General features: G+C 41.5%; 1 protein-coding gene across 1 annotated transcript; it reads right to left on the minus strand.

Moving 5' to 3' along the window:
• Positions 1-843: 843 nt before the first annotated feature.
• LOC131189715 (resistin-like) lies at positions 844-4,658 on the minus strand. The gene is made up of 4 exons (XM_058166029.1): positions 4,610-4,658; positions 3,040-3,182; positions 1,277-1,354; positions 844-1,010 (listed from the first exon to the last, which is right to left on the minus strand). Exons 2-4 carry the CDS (start codon positions 3,161-3,163, stop codon positions 883-885), a joined length of 330 nt encoding a protein of 109 aa, XP_058022012.1. The 5' UTR covers positions 3,164-3,182; positions 4,610-4,658; the 3' UTR covers positions 844-882.
• Positions 4,659-18,117: the final 13,459 nt, after the last annotated feature.

Genomic DNA, 18,117 nt, shown 5'->3' on the forward strand with positions numbered 1-18,117 from the left:
TGATGGGCAGTTATTACTAAAAATGCTTACAAATAATCTTTTATAATTAGTTTAACAACCACTCAAAGTTATAATAGTGCTGAAATGAGTGACTTATGGCCAGTTCTCGCACTTACAACTAGTTCAGGATCTCTGCAGGCACGTGATCAAAAGGGAATAAGATCTTTCACGTCTGTCCCTACTTCTAAACTCATTTAGCATAAATTATGAAAATACCACCCATCTAATAACATGATTTACTTCTCTCAGGTAACGTTTTATACTTGAACTGGTTACTTCACACATTATGCTGAAAGTGTACAAGAATCCCAAGTGAGAAAAACTGACATGTCCTTCTACAGACACAACAAAGTGATAGGATTAAGTGAACGGTCTTCAAAATTTAATATTGAAAGAAAAAATTAAAATTGAACCTGCTGCATAGTGGAAACTTACTGAGTGGAGAAACAAGCCTATCAAAGAAACTACATTAGATTCTCAATTCTAAAGATGAAGTTTGACATGTGCAGGTGAGCTGTGATACAGCTTTGCATTTTTGAAATTAACCCACTGAGACAATTCCCTTTTCCAGGCACAGTAGGAATATGGGGGGAAAATTTAGGAGCCAAAACTGACTTTTGTCATTCTATATGTAAGAGAGTTGCAACAGGATAAAGAAACCAGTGCTTGCTTTCAGTTTGGGGCCAGAGAGACACAAACACAACCACAGACACACACTCACACGTACACACACACAATTCAACAGTTAGCCATTTATCAAATTCCAGCTGCACCTGGGTGGAAATTCAAGCAGAGAACAATTCGTAGAATTATTGATTCATATTTTTATTGAGTACAGAAGTTGGAGGCAACCTGCCACCAAGGTAGCTTAGGAGCCATCAGTTAAGAGATTTTGCAGCACCGGGCTGTAGTCCAGTCCATATAGGCACATTGGCAGTGACAAACTGAGTTGTGACTAATATCCCAAGATCCACAAGCCATTCCACAGGCACATGAAGTGGGTATAAAACCTAGGAAGGAAAAAGGAAACGAAAAGAAAGACAGAAAAGATGATTATATAGATTAGTGTTTTACTTCAGTTGAGTATTTGGAACAATTGTGATATACATGCCAAGCTAAGCAGATTCCTTTAGCAGTTGGCTTAGTTTGCATTTTGTACCCATGCATACACAAGACAGGCAGATGTCAGAGAAAGGGGTTTGCTAGAGGAGGTTCCCCCCCCCCCAATCCTCTTCTCTTGGCTCCTGATCTTCTCCCACAAGTTATTAGTTCTCACCTGATGGACAACTGGAATAAGAACCTTTAGATTTCACATCTTGGCAAACTATCTGGCCTTTTGGCAGGTATGAAGGCACTGGGAAATGAAATGAGTTGTTATTATTAACACATGCATCCTTATTCAAACAGGATTCTTTATTTCTGTTTTGCAATCATTTGTCTCACTGGCTTTTGCTTTGCTTTCGTCTTTTTGTTTTCATTCTCAAGAAAACAGAGATATATTCTGCATATTCATGTACAGAAAAAAATTATACATAATGTCGACTTAAAATTACAGAATGAGGCAAAGTGTTCTAACATTGGACATATTGAAGGACATTTTTGAATAAGTTAATTGTGTCAGCAGACAATCTGCCTATATGAATGCACTGTGTCTAAAATATGTTATGGAAAGGTAAAATATGTTATGGAAAGGTAATCCTAAAACCTAATAATAAAAATTATTATTAAATATGGAGGGCAATGAATTGAATTTTGGATAGTAGGATTTTTTGTGGAAAAAGTGGCTGCACACCTTCCAGATGGAAGAGCTGGTCCCTCAAAAAATCAGCAAACCAATTGTAACCACCCAGGTGCCAACAGAGAACAGACTGTTTCAGGCTGCCTCCCCCATGCACAGCAACACACCCTATGTTGCCTCCACGAAGCATCTGATGATAGGAGAGGAGGAAAAGCACCACATTTAGAGCAGTGTATAAATCCATCGTCTGGCTGCCTCAACTGTAGACAATGGACAATGGAGATGTTGGCTGTGGCTTGCTCTGGAAATGGTTAGTGAACCATTCTGATACCAGATCAAGGATGCATTGTACATTTGCTCTTTGACACCTTGCATTTAACTGTTTCAGATTTCATGTTTTAAATGTCAGCCTGTACTCCTACCTAAAATGAAAGAAAATCATTAACCACATGAGCAAATTCAATATACCTATAATAATACTTTCCCTCCCTTTTTATTACTTGCTCTGGGTTAAACAGGAGATCTGAAGTGTACGTCCCATATCTAAGTCAGGTGATGTGTACGATAAATCTATGTTCAGATATATACTGTTTGTTCTAGTGATTAAGTCATGGAACCAAGTGATCAGAGAAACATCTCCTCCCAATTTCATCCACCAGTCTCACATGGGCAAGCAGGGAAGGCATATTATGAATTCTTTTTCATTAAAGAACTTTGACTGGCAGGGTCCAGGAAGAGAGGCCTCTCTGCTGTTGCCCCCACACCACAAACCAACTGATCCCCAGAGGCAAGGCAAATCCCTACTCTCCAGGCCTTCTGGAAGAACACTAAGACCCGCCCTGCCAACATGTCTGTATGTCCAAACGAGCTATGCAACCCTGGAATAGTTGATGGGCTAGAGGCGCTCACTCTGAGTTTTTTACTTTTAATTGTCCCTTTCAAATTAGTTTTAATCTGCTTTTTAACTTGTTTTACCTATAGCTTTTATACCATTTTACTGTTTATTCTGTAAACTGGCCAGAGACATACAAGTGTGATGAGGAGTATAGAAATTTTATAAATAAAGGTAGAAACCAGGAAACTGAGAGTTTCAATCCTGCCTTAATATGGAAGCCAGTTGGGTGGCTTTGGGCCAGTCACTTTCAGCCAACTCAAGCCACAGGATTGCCGTTGTTGTGGAGAAAATAGAAGGAGGAAGGAGTGTTAGCTATTAGGTATGTTTACCACCTTGTGTTATTTAAAATTATTAATAAAGGAGGAATATAAATAAATAACAAAATAAAAAATAAAAAACTAAATACCTGTGGAAGCAATTATTTTCTTAATCTTTGATTCAATCACGCTATCAATTGCACATGCCTGAGTATTTGCATATTTTTCAAAAAGCAATGCAGTAAACAGTAGGCATATGAAGAGTTTCTTCATCTTAGGGATGCAGTACTTCCTGCAGAGAAAAAAATGTAGTAATTCCCTCCAACATGGTACTTTTAGAGCCCCTTTATTTCTATATCTTTCTTTCTTCCCCAGGCCTACACACTTTACCCAGTATTCAGAGAAAAAGAAATCTGTGCATGTCTACATATATTAGCAATAGCACTTAGACTTACATACTGCTTCACAGTGCTTTATAGCCCTCTATAAGTGGTTTAGATATTAGAAAGTAATATGTATGTTTGTAAGTATAAATGGAATTTTTTTTAAAAATCAGTGCTACAACCCACATTTGGTTGTAAATTTTCTTGGGACGGGAACTCACTTCCCTTGTCAACTGGAGAACATCAGGATAGCCAACAGTTGTCATCTCCAGGAAACAGCACTAGGTTTTAGGGTCCCACCCCCACCTTTGGGGCATTATAAGGGGTGTAAGGAAGTAGGAAAGCTCTGGAAGGCAAACTCTTTGTTGTTGCTCAATTAAACCCATAACCCGCTCCATCATCCCTGCCAGAATCTGCAATTAAGAAAAATATTAATTAAATACAATATGGAATAAATTACTAAAATATTCATAAATTCACCAGTGAAAAAAGATCTCAGAGATAAGGATCTTTTAAATAAATCATTTATTTATTTATCTTTGTTTGTTTGTTTATCCAAGCTACTTGAATGTATATATAGTCAAGCTGTATATCATTGTCATATAAATTCTTGCAGCTTCATCTGTCATTCTTCTATTTAATAAGTTGTAGTCTATTGCAACTGGGAAGATTGTTGACTAATATGGACCCAGTGATGGAATTTCCTCTCACGCAGAGCCATCAATGTTTTCCTGACACAGTATTGCTTCCAATATCTAATGAAGGCTGTGAAAAGTCTTCCATATTGACTTCTCTGAACTTTTAGTTCATCAAAATGTAGTTATGCTGGGTTCTTTTAAAGATACTGCGGTTGAAATGTTAATGCTTTCACTAGTTTTTGCAATTATTACTGTATTTTAATATTCTGTTGCTATAAACCAGCCAGAAAATACTGGTCTTAGGTAGGCTACAAATATGGTAATATAGCAACATGTTTAAACCACTAGATTCCTACAAAGAAAAATTTAAATGATTTCTCTAGTCATGATCAATATGAATCTGTAGCAAAGTCCAAATAACCCATGACAGATATTTCAGTTCTTTGGTCAATAGATCTACGGAGTTTTTAACTGGCAATAATAGCATTTTATCCATTTATTTACTCAAATTAATCTTCAATAAAAAAAAGTCAAATCAATAAAAAAGCAATGTAACCTGACAATGCAGTCAGAAGCCCCTTGGTGTTCTGTGGGATGGATTCTCAGATAAACATATAGGACTGTAAATACTCTATGTCCTGAGAATAGCCTCCTCTTCTTATCCCTTCCTTCCCTTTCCAATTGAAGACCAAACTTACCTTTAACAACAAGGATTCTTTTTCCAAATGTTCTATGTCCTGAACAAATTACCCATCTTTAAATACATAGAGTTGCTTACTCTTTTTCACCTGATTGGCCTAAATGTTTCAAGAGTAGGTTCCCTCCTCCCCTTTCCCATTTGACATACTATTCATGTCTGCAGCAGGAACATTATTTTTTATTATTCACAGGAACTTGGGCGATGTTCTGTTTGGCTAAATACATTGTGCCACAGAGCAGGAAGTAGCAACAAAGAGTTTTCCTAAGACAAATCTGATGCAAATCTGTCTTCAAGAATATGTTAACTGACACTAATCTTGCCAGGATAGCCTTGGCAAGATTTCCTCTAAGATTAACAGTTTTATCTATTTGAAAATGAAAACTCTATTTGTCTGGTTAGACTTGAAAATAACGATACAGGTAGTCCTCAACTTACAAGCATTTATATAACTGCTTGAAGTTACAATGACACTGAAAAAAATGGACTTATGATCAGTCCTTGCACTTACAATCACTGGAGCATCCCTGTGGCCAGATGATCAGCATTTAGGAGCTCAGCAACCGGCATTCATTTATGATGAATGCCACATGCTGGGATCCTGGGATTGCCATTTGTGACCAGCAAGGTCAGTGGGGAAATCCATAACTCCTCAAAAACCATGTGATTCACTTAACGACTGCAGCGATTTGCTTCACAACATGTCATAAAATTGGGCCTGACTCATTTAACAACCACCTTGTTTAGCTGCTAAAATTGTGGTCATCAGCTGAGACCGTACCATCAGTATGGTCATTCATACAATATATAAATAAGGATTTGCCAAACAGCTTGCCCGTCTGATCCCTAGGACCTAGAAGACTAAATTCCCTCTCCCATTGTGTTACAGGTAGGATGAAATTTGGCTGAGTTTTGGGGGTATTTTTGTCATTATTGTAACATACATTGATTATCCTTTTAACTGTTGTAATTTATCTGCTATATTCTCACTTTGGGATCATTCTCAAATAATGGAGTGGAACTAGAGATAATATGAAAGATGGGGGGGAGGGGAAATACAAAAAAATGGGAGAATAACTTTTTGCTGTTCCCTACCTTGCCCCCTTTTTGTTTTGTATTTTTCTGAAAAAGATGGAACAAGTTTGGGGGAAACAAAAACTCTCCAACACAGTATTTTATTTTAAAATTTTAAAAAAGAATGAGGGACCTCTAACCCTAACCCTATGTTTCATTTCCTCAAAATATTTTCTGTTAGGGTTATGCAGTGTTTTTAGATCCACAGGCAAAAAGATGATTCTTATTAGGAAATGCACACAGCAACTATCTAGTCACACCAAATGCGCACCAAATGGAGCTCTGCGCACACCCACACTTGCCCGCTGCTTGTGCAGGTTCACTTGCCCACCTTCTCTGTACAGGTTTTAAAGAAGTGCATGTTTCCTTCTCCAACAGATATTTAGAGTTCCAAATTGACAATGTTAGTGATGATGTGGTTATCAGCTAGGATCTTCTTAGCTCTCATTGGCCACTGCAGGATCCTCTTCTGAGGACTGTGTGGTGCCTTCTATGACCTATCTGTGTGGACAATCAACCAGTGGAACCTGATTGGGCCCCTGAGGAAACTGAGCCCCTGGCTTCTGCAGACGGATCAGTCCACGCATTGTCTCACTTTGCAAGAAGACCCATCCAGGTATTACAGAGGCTCTTTATGCATTTTGGGAGGCCTTATTTTGAATCCACATTTAACAGTCTTGGGAAGCACAACTGAGTTCTGTCCTCAGTGAACATGTAACAGCGTGGGTTCTCTCCTCTCCTCCCCTCCCCTACCTAACATACCATTTTTGTCTGCTGCAAGAACATAATTTTTAATTTTTCCCAGGAACTTGGGTGATGCCCTGGTTTGGTCAATATTGAGTCATAGATCAGGAAGTAGTGAAAGTCAAATAGTTTACCTAAGACATATTATGTTATCTCCAGTGACTAATCTAATCGGGATAGCCTTGGCAAGATTAAGATATTTCCTCTAAGATTAACAAGTTTAAGCATTTGAAAATGAAAGCTCTATTTGTCTGGTTAGACTTGAAAATAATGGTATATAACTTTTAAGCAATAACTCCTTAAAAAATTGTGTGATTCACCTAACAACTACATTGATTTGCTTCACAATCCTGGCAAAACACACACACACACACACACACACACACACACACACACACACACACAGTCTGTCTGTCTGTCTGTCTGTCTATCTGTCTATCTATCTATCTATGGTGTCAAGATCCAGCCCACAGGATGCATAAATCTGGCCCGCGGGGCTGGCCTGAAAATAGCAAAGGACCATCTGGCAGATCCTCTGATAGCCAAAGCAAGGCTTAGGGGGGCGAATGCAGCCCCCTGAACCCTCTTTTCAGCCTGGATGGCCTCTTGCAGCACTCTTGCAGCCAAAATGTGGTATGGGGGGGGCACATGCGGGGGGGGCATCCCATTTTGGTTGGCAGGATGCTGTAGGAGGCATCTGTCCTGCGTTTCCCCCCCTCCTGGTCAGCCCGCGGAGGAGAAGTACAACACTGATCCGGCCCTCAAAGAAATCCAGTTTGACACCCCTGATATATAAGGATCTACCAAACTGCTTGCCCCTCTGATCCCTGCTTTCTGAGAGCTAGAAGATTAAAAATATTCATGAAATAAAATGAAAAATATTTATGAAATAATATGAAAATTTTGCAAAGTCAGTGGGGAAGCCATAACTCCTTAAAAATTGTGTGATTCACTTAACAACTACATTGATTTGCTTCACAACCCTGGCAAAATTGGGCCTCACTTAACAACCACCCTGCTTAGCAGGAAAAATTGTGATCATCAGCTGAGAACTACTTTATTTCCATTCCTTCATACAGTATATATATATATAAGGATCTGCCAAACTGCTTGCACCTCTGATCCCTGCTTTCTGGGAGCTAGAGAATTAAAAAAATATTTTTTAGAAAAATCAGAGAATACAAAAAAAAAATGAAATAATATGGGCTCCCTCATCCTTTTTTTAAATTCTAAAATAAAATACTGTGTTGGAGAGTTTGTTTTCCCCAAACTTGTTCACCTTTTTCAGAAAAATACAAAACAAAAAGGAGCAAGGGAAAACAGCAAAAAGTTATTTTCCCATTTTTTCTATTTCCCCCCCTCCATTTTTCATGTCACCCTATAGGTTCTATAGTTCTGAGGGAAAAGTATTCCCTTATATATAACAGAACTGTTGTGTGCTCGTGTATTGCAACAATACACGAGCACACAACAGATTTAAGCTTAATGTTAACCGCTCCAATCTTGATTGCAGAAAATATGACTTCAGTAACAGAGTTGTTAATGCCTGGAATACACTACCTGACTCTGTGGTCTCTTCCCAAAATCCCCAAATCTTCAACCAAAAACTGTCTACTATTGACCTTACCCCATTCCTAAGGGGTCTATAAGGGGCACTGCATAAGAGCACAAGAGTGTCTACCATTCCTGTCCTATTGCTTCCTTTCGTTATATCCAATTAATTTAGTTATTACATACTCATACTTATATATACACTTATATATTGTATAGTTATTTCATGCTTACGCTTATATATACTGTGTGACAAAATAAATAAATATAAATAAATAAATAGAAAAAACATCCATCTGGCTTAGTTCCAACCCAGGAGAAAGACACTGGAAACATGGAGGCTGATTGGAAAGATGGTTTATTGGTGAAGCAGAACCATAGGGGTGATTATGGGCAGCTGACCACATGGGGTTGAGAGTGAGGGGGTTTTATGCCTTTTTTTAGGCTTTGCACTTGAGCTTCCTGTTCCTGTGCAAGAACATGTATTCTATTGGCTGTTGTCAGACTTCCACGGTTCCATGTAGGGGTTATGTATTTTTATTTATTTATTTTATTTTGTCACAACAATATATGTAGGAATCATACAAAAGATTATATAGTATATAAACATATATGGGTAAATATAAGGAGGTATAAGCATATATATAGAAAGAAGAAAAGAAAAACAATAGGACAGGAACGGTAGGCACGTTTGTGCGCTTATGCACGCCCCTTATGGTCCTCTTAGGAATGGGGTGAGGTCAATAGTAGAAAGTTTTTGGATAAAGCTTTTAGGATTATGAGAAGAGACCACAGAGTCAGGTAAAGTATTCCAAGCACTGATGATTCTGTTACAGAAGTCATATTTTCTGCAATCTAGATTAAAGCGGTTGACATTAAGTTTAAATCTATTAGTTGCTCTAGTATTATTGCAATTAAAGCTGAAGTAGTCTTTAACCGGAAGGACATTACACCTGGAAGGACAACCGGAAGGACATGTAGGAGTCCTTCCGGAAGGACATGTAGGAGTCATAGCTGGCTCTATGGGCAAAGTACAAATCCTAGGTATTTGTCTGAGCTAAATTTAGCTGAAGTTTCTGAGGGTGATGGAATGTAGGGGCTTGTGTTCTGAAAGAGTGTTGGGTAATTCCTATTGTGGCTTAATGGTTTTGCCCTGTTTTGGCTCTTGGGTTAAGGTATTTGCTTATGAATAGAGCTATCTGGATACTTGCTTTTTTTCAATAAGCTCTTTATGTCTTAAGTGCTGACATCTGCTGTTGGCTATTAAAGAAAGTGGGGGTTGCTTTCTGCCACTAAAAACCATGTTTCACCTCCGCCTCTTTCATAAATGTGTGCGGCTTGTGCAAGGTCTGCTTCTCTTGCAATTAGCTGTAGCCTGAAAACCTACACACCGAGTTCACACTCAATTGTAGGGGCAACCCGTAGCAAGCAGCTCATGCCAAGCCTTTGTCATCTGATCGCAGCGCCAAATCGGGAGCCTAGGCGTGTCTGCTGCATGTGAGGGGTGTGGCCCTACAGACAGGCTGAGATGTGGTGAGGTTCGAGTTCAGCTCCTCCTGCCTGAAGACACAGAAGAGTTCATCGACAAGCACGACCAATGCCATTTCTTTCCCATAACCAGGCCTGAATCCTGACCAAAAAGAATCCAGATAATTTGTTTTATCCAGGACCCTCTGCAACTGCCAGGCCACCACCTTTTCCATCACCTTCCCTAACAATGGGATGTTGGAAACTGAATGAAAATTGTCCAGGCACATGGGATCCAGTGATGGTATTTTGAGGTGGGGATGAGCCAGGACTTGCTTAAAAGCATCCAGAAATGTCCCTTCCTGTAATGATGTATTAATCACTGTCTGGACCCACCCGCTAGTCAGCATCCTGGAGACTTTCGCCATCCAGGAAGGACAAGGATCTAACTAGCAGGTGGTGGCACTGACAGCATTAAAGGCCTTGTCCACTTCATCAGGACCAACTGAATCAAATTGTTCCCAGATAACAGGGCAAGATCTCTCCCCAGGCATCTCAGATGGACTATCTGCATGCATGGGGTGCAACTGGGAGCAAATCCTAGTGACTTTGTCCATCAGCCGCTGAATAAACTCCTCTTCCTAGCCCTGCAAAAGATGACCCGAACTGCCCTGACATAGGAGGGGACAGGTGACCCGAAACAGGGGGACACTCTGAGGAAGCAATAAGAGTGGAGAACTACTGCTGTTTTGTCATTCTTGCTGTCATGATGTAGGTTTTAATAGCAGCTCTAAGACATGTCCAGTCGGAGTCATCCTTGTCTTCCACCAGATGCGCTCCAAGTACCTCTTGGCCTTTTTGAGAAGCCATAGCTCCTCCATAAACCATGGGAGGGTCGAGAGTGATAGTCAAGAGAGGCTGCATGGGCCCAGTCCTGCCAAAAACTGCAGCTGCCCTCAAATTCCGCATTGCCACCATAGCTTCAGCAGGAAAGTGAAGCAACACCACCAGGACATTCCCCCAGTTCCCTCTGGAACCCATCAGGCTCCATCAGTGGACCATCCAATGGGTCCAGCCTCCTTGTGGAGGTGGCAGCATATGAGAGCCTCAGGGACACCAGGGCATGATCTGACCATGACAAGAGGAATAATCTCTCACCAGGTCATGTTGCAATTACTCTGATGAAAAAAAAATCAAATCTCACATGTGACCATCGTCCAGAGTTTGGCCAGTTATTATCTGAGATAGGCCCATGGCTGCCATGGTGGCCATGAACTCATGGCTGCTTCCGAGGTCTCATTCAGGGAACTCTACTGCCAGCCCCAAGATGGCCTCCAGCACCTCAGACAGGGCAGTTGCGGCACAGCAGGGAGGCCAGTATAATAGCATCAATCCCATCTGAGACCATGAGCCCAACTTCAGGAACAGGGTCTCAGAACCAGAGATTTGCGGAGCAAAGTCCCTGAAACCCAATAAACATAACATAACATAACTTAACATAATAACAGAGTTGGAAGGGACCTTGGAGGTCTTCTAGTCCAACCCCCTGCCCAGGCAGGAAACCCTACACCAGTTCAGACAAATGGTTATCCAACATCTTCTTAAAAATTTCCAGTGTTGGAGCATTCACAACTTCTGCAGGCAAGTTGTTCCACTTATTGATTGTTCTATAAAGACTCTCTGATAACTACTGGAAACTATTGGCATATGGTTGAAAGTTGAGGACTACCTGTATCATTATTTTCAAATCTAACCAGAGAAATAAAGCTTTCATTTTCAAATGCATAAAATTATTAAACTTACAGGCAATGACAGATCCTAATCTTGTCAAGGCTATTCTGATTAGATAATCACTGGAGATAACATAATCTGTTTTAGGTAAACTATTTGACTTTTGCTACTTCCTGCTCTGTGACTCAATATTGACCAAACCAGGACATCACCCAAGTTCCTGAGAATATAGAATACGTGTTGTGACCCAGGTCCAAGTAGGTAGTAGTAGATGCAATCAGTTCAAAAACAGACTTTATTAAAACAGCTGAGAATTAACTCATTCTCAGTGTAGTCCAAACTAAATCAAAGCAAATTCTTCATAACACAATTCTTCAGTCTTATCACTAACCTTGGTCTAATTAGGCAAACTGCCTAAGGTTTTTCTTGGCAAAAGTTCAAAAGCAGAAGACGCTAACAAGAAATAAATGCAGCAAGACAAGGAGCAATTCTATCAACGTTGTTTTCTAGCAAAGAGCCCAAATGCTGTTGCTGGTCTTTTAAGCCTTATGGGAGGGGCCAATCATCTCTTGGCCCTACTCCTAAGTCATCCTGCTTTAGCTGCTCTTGCCTTCTTGCAGCTATTCTCATGCGTGCATTAGGAACAGGCTCCTCCTGTTCCTCTGCCTCACTTCTGCCAACCTCTGGAGGCTCCAGAGTCCGCACATCACTCCCAGATGGCCCTGGCCCCACCTCTGCCTCTGACGCAGAGCCCTTATCCGGGCCTTCCCCAGCCTCCAGGACTGGCCCATGTTGTTCCTCAGCCTCTTCGCTGTCCGACTCTGTTGCCAGCTCTGCAGGCTGCTGGCGGACTACAACAATATGGAATGTGTGGGTCAAAACAGAGGCGAGGAGCCAAACTTCAAACAGCAATATTTTATTAAGATAAGGACTCAGTATAAACCAACATCCAGTTTCCGGTTAACAGCACCTTTTAAAGGGATGCACAGTGATGCACGGTGAGCACTTTAGTCAGGCCATTCTAGCCGCAACTGCAGGGCCTGCCACCTGGTGCAAAAACTGATGGTTTTTCTCCTCCTTAGAGTATCCTCCCTTCTCAAGCAGTGGCAGGGTCCACAAGAATCATTCCTGCCCTGGCGCAGCAAGTTCAGCAGGCTGGATGTGATTGTCAAGGGCCTGGCTCCACAGTGCTTCCTTGCTCAGTTGAAAACTTGGTTCAGCCTTCCGGAATTCACAGCTCCTTTTTCATTTCACCCACTTTCAGGACAATGGCACTGAATACCTGCACTGCATACTCCACCACCTTGACCTGCTGGTTCATAGATTCCAACCTGACGATCTTCTTGCATGTTGCCTTCTCTTTTAGCTGCAGCACAGGGGCCTTGGCTGCAGCACTGCTCCAACCAGCCAGCTGAAGGCCAAGATGGGTGGGCCGCTGCATCCCTACCGGCAGCTGGGCAATGCTGCACAGAGCAGCTGTTGGCTGCATGGCTCTTTGCCAATGGCCAGCCAGGTGTGGAACTGCACGGCCTCAACTCTGTGCTTGGGGAAGTGAGGAGGAGGGGAGTGGTGTGACAGCAGCTTCTCTACTCAGCCCTGACAAGTGATGTATGGTGTCCGCACCAGTGTCCTGACAGAAGCAGAGAAGATTGCTGCTTGCAAGCAGAAAAACAGAGGTAGCAAGCGTAGCTGCACGTTGGGAAAAATGTTGTCCTGCAGAGCCTGCCACCGCTTGAGTGGGGGGGCAAGGAGAACAATGAGACTCAGGGAGTGGGTCAGGTGGAGCTGGCAGACTGGAGAGGGGCAGTGTCAGGCCTGGAAGCCATCTTTTTCATTAGATCTTCAGGACTGCCACATTTACTACTGTCAGAAACTGGGATAGGGGATTGTATGGAGCTAGGGTGATATATTCATAATAACATTCCTTTCTCAGAAAGTCAAGGACATCTTGCTCTGCACGTGGAAGGCTGGACCTGGGAGGTATCTCCAGTTTAGACAGTGCTTTGATTGGACCATGTGATGGACATGTGGGTGTTGGGCAAGGACTTGAACTTTCCTTTGAGTGGGGAAAACCTGGAAACTTTCAGATTCGGGTTTTTCCAGATGTGCCAATATGACATCTTTAATAAAATGGAACTTTGAGGAAACAAAAGCCTCGGAGTTTTCTGTTGTTGGGGTGTTACTTGGAACCCGGACCTGCTCATGCTGCTCAGAATCTGCCCTTGCTGCTACCTCTTTCCCCATACAGAGAGAGAGAAAGAGAGGTTGGAGAGCTGGGAGCGGAGGGGCAAGGCAAGACGCCCCACGAGAGTGATGTTGAATTGGTCACCCCCACCCAGTCACATGACCACCCAGCCACGCCCACCCAGCCACATGACCACCCAGCCACACCACCCAGTCACATGACTATCCAGCCATACCCACCAAGCCATGCCCACAGAACCGGTTGTTAAAAAATTTGAATCCTACCACTGACTCTTTCCCTAATCTACTGTAGTACTTTCCGGATTATGAACCAATTTTGGAGTCTCAGATGGAGATAGAGATGTGCATCTAAGAAAATTGTTTACTTAACAGACCCAGTTTTATAGCGAATAACTTGTAAACTTGTATACTCCCAGCCCACCTCAACTGACAGGGTTGTTGTGGGGAAAATAGGAGGAGAGGAGTATTAGATATGTTTGCCGATTCAAGTTCTTTATAAAAATAATAAAGGTGGGGTGTAAATAAAATAAACAAATAGAGAGCATTATGTTTTCCTGACTTTAATGTTGCTTGTAAAACAGTTCAGGTGGGAAAATGACAGAGCAGTAGCTGATATATTGCACTCATAGAAAAATGGTCTTTATAATTGGTTAGAAAACCGATGTAAAGTCTCTACATAAAGTTTATGTAAGAGTCATATCAAAATGTCGCGATGTAAAAAAGATGCTGAGACTCTAGAAAAAGTGCAGAGAAGAGCAACAAAGATGATTAGGGGACTGGAGGCTAGAACATATGAAGAACGGTTGCAGGAACTCAGTATGTCTAGTTTAATACAAAGAAGGACTAGGGGAGACATGATAGCAGTGTTCCAATATCTCAGGGGTTGCCACAAAGAAGAGGGAGTCGGGCTGTTCTCCAAAGCACCTGAGGGTAGAACAAGAATTGCCTTATACACTGTAAGCCGCCCTGAGTCTTCGGAGAAGGGCGGGGTATAAATGTAAACAAAAAAAAAAAAAAAAGAAGCAATGGGTGGAAACTGATCAAGGAAAGAAGCAACTTAGAACTAAGGAGAAATTTCCTGACAGCTAGAACAATTAATAAATGGAACAACTTGCCTGCAGAAGTTGTGAATGCTCAACACTGGAAATTTTTAAGAAGATGTTGGATAACCATCTGTCTGAGATGGTGTAGGGTTTCCTGCCTGGGCAGGGGGTTGGACTAGAAGGCCTCCAAGGTCCCTTCCAACTCTGTTGTTGTTGTTATTGTTATTGTTAAAATGGAAAAATATTGTATATATATTTGTAAATATTGTTACAATTTAAATGTGGATAATTAAATGATTATAGAATAGTAATCTATATAATTTGAAACTATGTTAATATGAGTAATAACAATACTGTAACCCTGTAATTAGTGGAGATGTGATGTTAAAATTGACATATGTTCAATAAAAAATATTTTTTTAGAAAAAAGAAAATGGTCTTTAATACGTATGGTATGATGCCCTGAACTCCAAGAAACCTTTGTTTCTCAGTCCTGTTTGCTCTGGTCCTTCGAGTTTCCTAATTTGGAAGATTTGTGAGAGTAACGTCTCCCAACTAATGTCTGCTCAGCCTTAATTCTTCTAGACTAGAGCTTTATTTTAATTCCAGACCACAGAAAGGAGAGGTGGAATATAAAACACCCATAAACTGAAGAGTGCTTTCCGCCTAGTCCCTTGTTTGTTTGGAATTGTCTTATCTTCCATTGTAATGAAAACCTTAATTCAGAATTGTCAGTTACTTTCTTTTCATTACCATTAAGGTGCAGTCCTGTTCAAAGGATGTCTACGAATAGGAAAAACTATCTTCATCAGACTGAGCAGAAATAATTGATTTAGAAGTCACACACTGTTACTTGATATATGTTGCATTCTGTTCTTCATAACAACATGTTCAAGGTTGAGTAAAGATACTCACTGCACACCCATTTGCAGCTGGTTGAAAGTTTTAGCTGATGTTTGGTACCATTTAGAGAAGTCAGCTTCTTTTCTAAACTGCCCAGAGGCATGCAAATGTGATGTTTTGGGAATATAGAAATTTGAAAAATAAATAATAAATAAATAAAGGCACAAGGCTAGAGACCAGGAAACTGAGATCCTTATGCATGAAAGCTGGCAGGATGACGTCCAGCCTTTCAGGTCCTCTGGTCTTTCATTAATAGGTTTGTTAAAGCATAGCTGGTTTGACAAAACCAGTAAATTAAAGAAAAATAAACTGATTAAGATGCTAGGAAAAGTTAAACCTTTATTGGATAGCGGAGGCTTTTCTCCCCATATTCAGCTTGATAAAAAATGTAAAATCTACTCTTCAGGGAGAGAAAAAATACTTTTTTAGCATGATAACTTGACAAGGAAAGATAAGCTTTAACTGAAGGCAAAGACAGGAGATGCTGGAGTTTCTTTTTATCATGGATTAATGAAGTTGGCAAAAGTTTCTGCATTTTTCATCTCTCTTCATTTATCACTCTGCAATCATCATTTCAAGCGTGAGTGAATCCTCACTCCATATGGAGGGATGTGGGGAAGGTGACCCCTGGAGTGTTGTCAGATATGTTGGAATCTGAGAATGCAAGGGCAGATGTAGAGAGGAATTGGGTGGCAATGAATAAGGTTGGCATTTCTGCTGTAGTCCTCTGCTATACCCTGTGATATGGTCTCTGAAATAAGGCTTCTTATTTTTTGGGATAGTTCAGGCCCACGATCTTCCCTTGGGTGGAGCTCCGCCACAGTGGGAATGAATGTGGCATCAGGGGCAGAGCCTCTCTCAGCAGAAGTTGACACCAATCCTGCTGTTGCTAGGCAGGAAAGGGGAGCAAAATCTTCCTCATAACTTCATGAATGAACGGTCTGCAGCTCTCTGGTGCCATCTGATGACCAGGCTTGCTGGAGATTAGGAGATTAGCTGTTTATCTCCCTCTTCCTGTCTTTCAGCTTTGGATAATTGTTTCTCCAGTGCCTTTTGGTGTCTTCCATCTTTGTCCTCGGCAGAGGGGTTTTGCCCTGATTTTGTCAGCTGCTCCCTTGCTAGCCGATGGGACTGATCCCTTGCTAGCCGACGGGACTCCCTTGCTAGCCAACGGGATTCCCTTGCTAGCCGACAGGATTGATCTGGAGCATTTCTCCACTGGCAATTGGTATATGGGGGTATATTCAGCATCTCCATTATCCCCTGTCAAAGAATGTTTCACCATTTTGTTGACAGGCAAGCCCACTACTGGCAGGGCTGCTGTCACACTTCCCCAGAGATTAGTTGCGGAGTATGCCCCAGTCTCAGTTGGGTATTGACTCAAATCACTGCCTTCAGAAGTCACGTGGAGCTAAAGGTGGTAGCGGCCATGCTGGACGGACCAGGGAAGGCCAGCACACTCACTGTGGCTAAGGAGCCTAAAAGGTGCAAAAACGGCAAGAAAACACCTCAAGAATTCAGAGCTACAATTCTGGAGTACACTCTGAATGATCAGGTATTGACTCCAAAGCCACTTTTCCAACAAAATGGTAGTCCAGGGCGGTGGTGGTTATGCCGGAAAGACCGGGTGGGGGGGGGATCAGCACACTCACCAGCAGCTAAATGTCTCTCAGGCGAAATCAGAAAACACGCTCCGTGGAGTATGCCCCAAATAATTGGGTATTGACTCCAAAGCCACTAACATGAGCAGGAGCAGTCCAGGGCAGTGGCAATTGTGCTGGCTAAACCAGGGGAACCAGTGCATTCACCTGCGGCTAGATGTCCATAGGCGTAATGTCAGCAAGAGATGGGAAGCCGAGCTCCATGCGGTGGCTATGCCACCACTCGTGTCTTCTCTTTCTTTTCAAAACCAGGCTTCCAGGATCTAACTGTGATGGGAGAATCCAAGACGGATAAGCTTTCTGTCCAAACTGATAAACAGAGTCAAAGTTGTTCACGTCTCTCTAGGGCAAGACTGAGTCCAAAAACTGGGCTTACAAACTGGGCTTACAAACTGGGCAACAAACAGAGGAGGTGTGGCTAAACTTTGACAACTGAGTCTCTGGGCAAAAAGGCAAGTGTCAACCCATCCTTGGATTCTCCCATCAGTACACTGGAGAATGTAAGAATCATCCACGCAGATCATAAGATTAATATATTGTTAGTGAAAGAAATGTGGATTGTTTATTTTTGCTTGTTTCTTGTTGGCTTTGTCAACATTCCACAATGATAGCTCAGAGGGTAAAGTCAAACAGGCACCATGGCAATTGTAGCAGCACAATCCAAGTCCAATAGTTTAACAATCATTCAAAATGATGATAGCCTGAAAAATGTGACTTATGGCCAGTTCTTGCACTTACAATCAGTGCAGCATCCCTGCAGTCAAAAGGGAATAGGATCAAAATGGAATAGGATCTTTCACGTCTGTCCCTGCTTCTAAAGTCATTTAAGCATAAATTATGAAAATATGAAAATATCACTCCATCTAATAACAGGGCATATTTCTCTCAGGTAGCCTTTAGTACTTGAATTGGTTACTTCCCATATTATGCTGAAAGTGTACAAGAATCCCAAGTGAGAAAAACTGACATGTCCTTCTATAGACATAGCAAAGTGATAGAATTAAGTGAATGGTCTTCAAAATTTAATATTGAAATAAAAAATTAAAATTGAACCTGCTGCATAGTGAAAACTTACTGAGTGGAGAAACAAGCCTGTCAAAGAAACTACAATGGATTCTCAATTCTCAAGA

The sequence above is a fragment of the Ahaetulla prasina genome, chromosome 2 (assembly GCF_028640845.1).
Source record: "Ahaetulla prasina isolate Xishuangbanna chromosome 2, ASM2864084v1, whole genome shotgun sequence".
Classification (NCBI taxonomy): Eukaryota; Metazoa; Chordata; class Lepidosauria; order Squamata; family Colubridae; genus Ahaetulla; species Ahaetulla prasina.

What these genes read in the sequence shown, in the direction of transcription:
- LOC131189715 (XM_058166029.1), bottom strand. Translation starts at nt 3,163, where the DNA reads ATGAAGAAACTCTTCATATGCCTACTGTTTACTGCATTGCTTTTTGAA. An exon ending in GAAAATAATTGCTTCCACAG is followed by an intron (nt 1,355 to 3,039) that starts GTATTTAGTTTT and finishes TTCATTTCCCAG; the next exon opens with TGCCTTCATACCTGCCAAAA. An exon ending in TTATTCCAGTTGTCCATCAG is followed by an intron (nt 1,011 to 1,276) that starts GTGAGAACTAAT and finishes TTTCCTTCCTAG; the next exon opens with GTTTTATACCCACTTCATGT.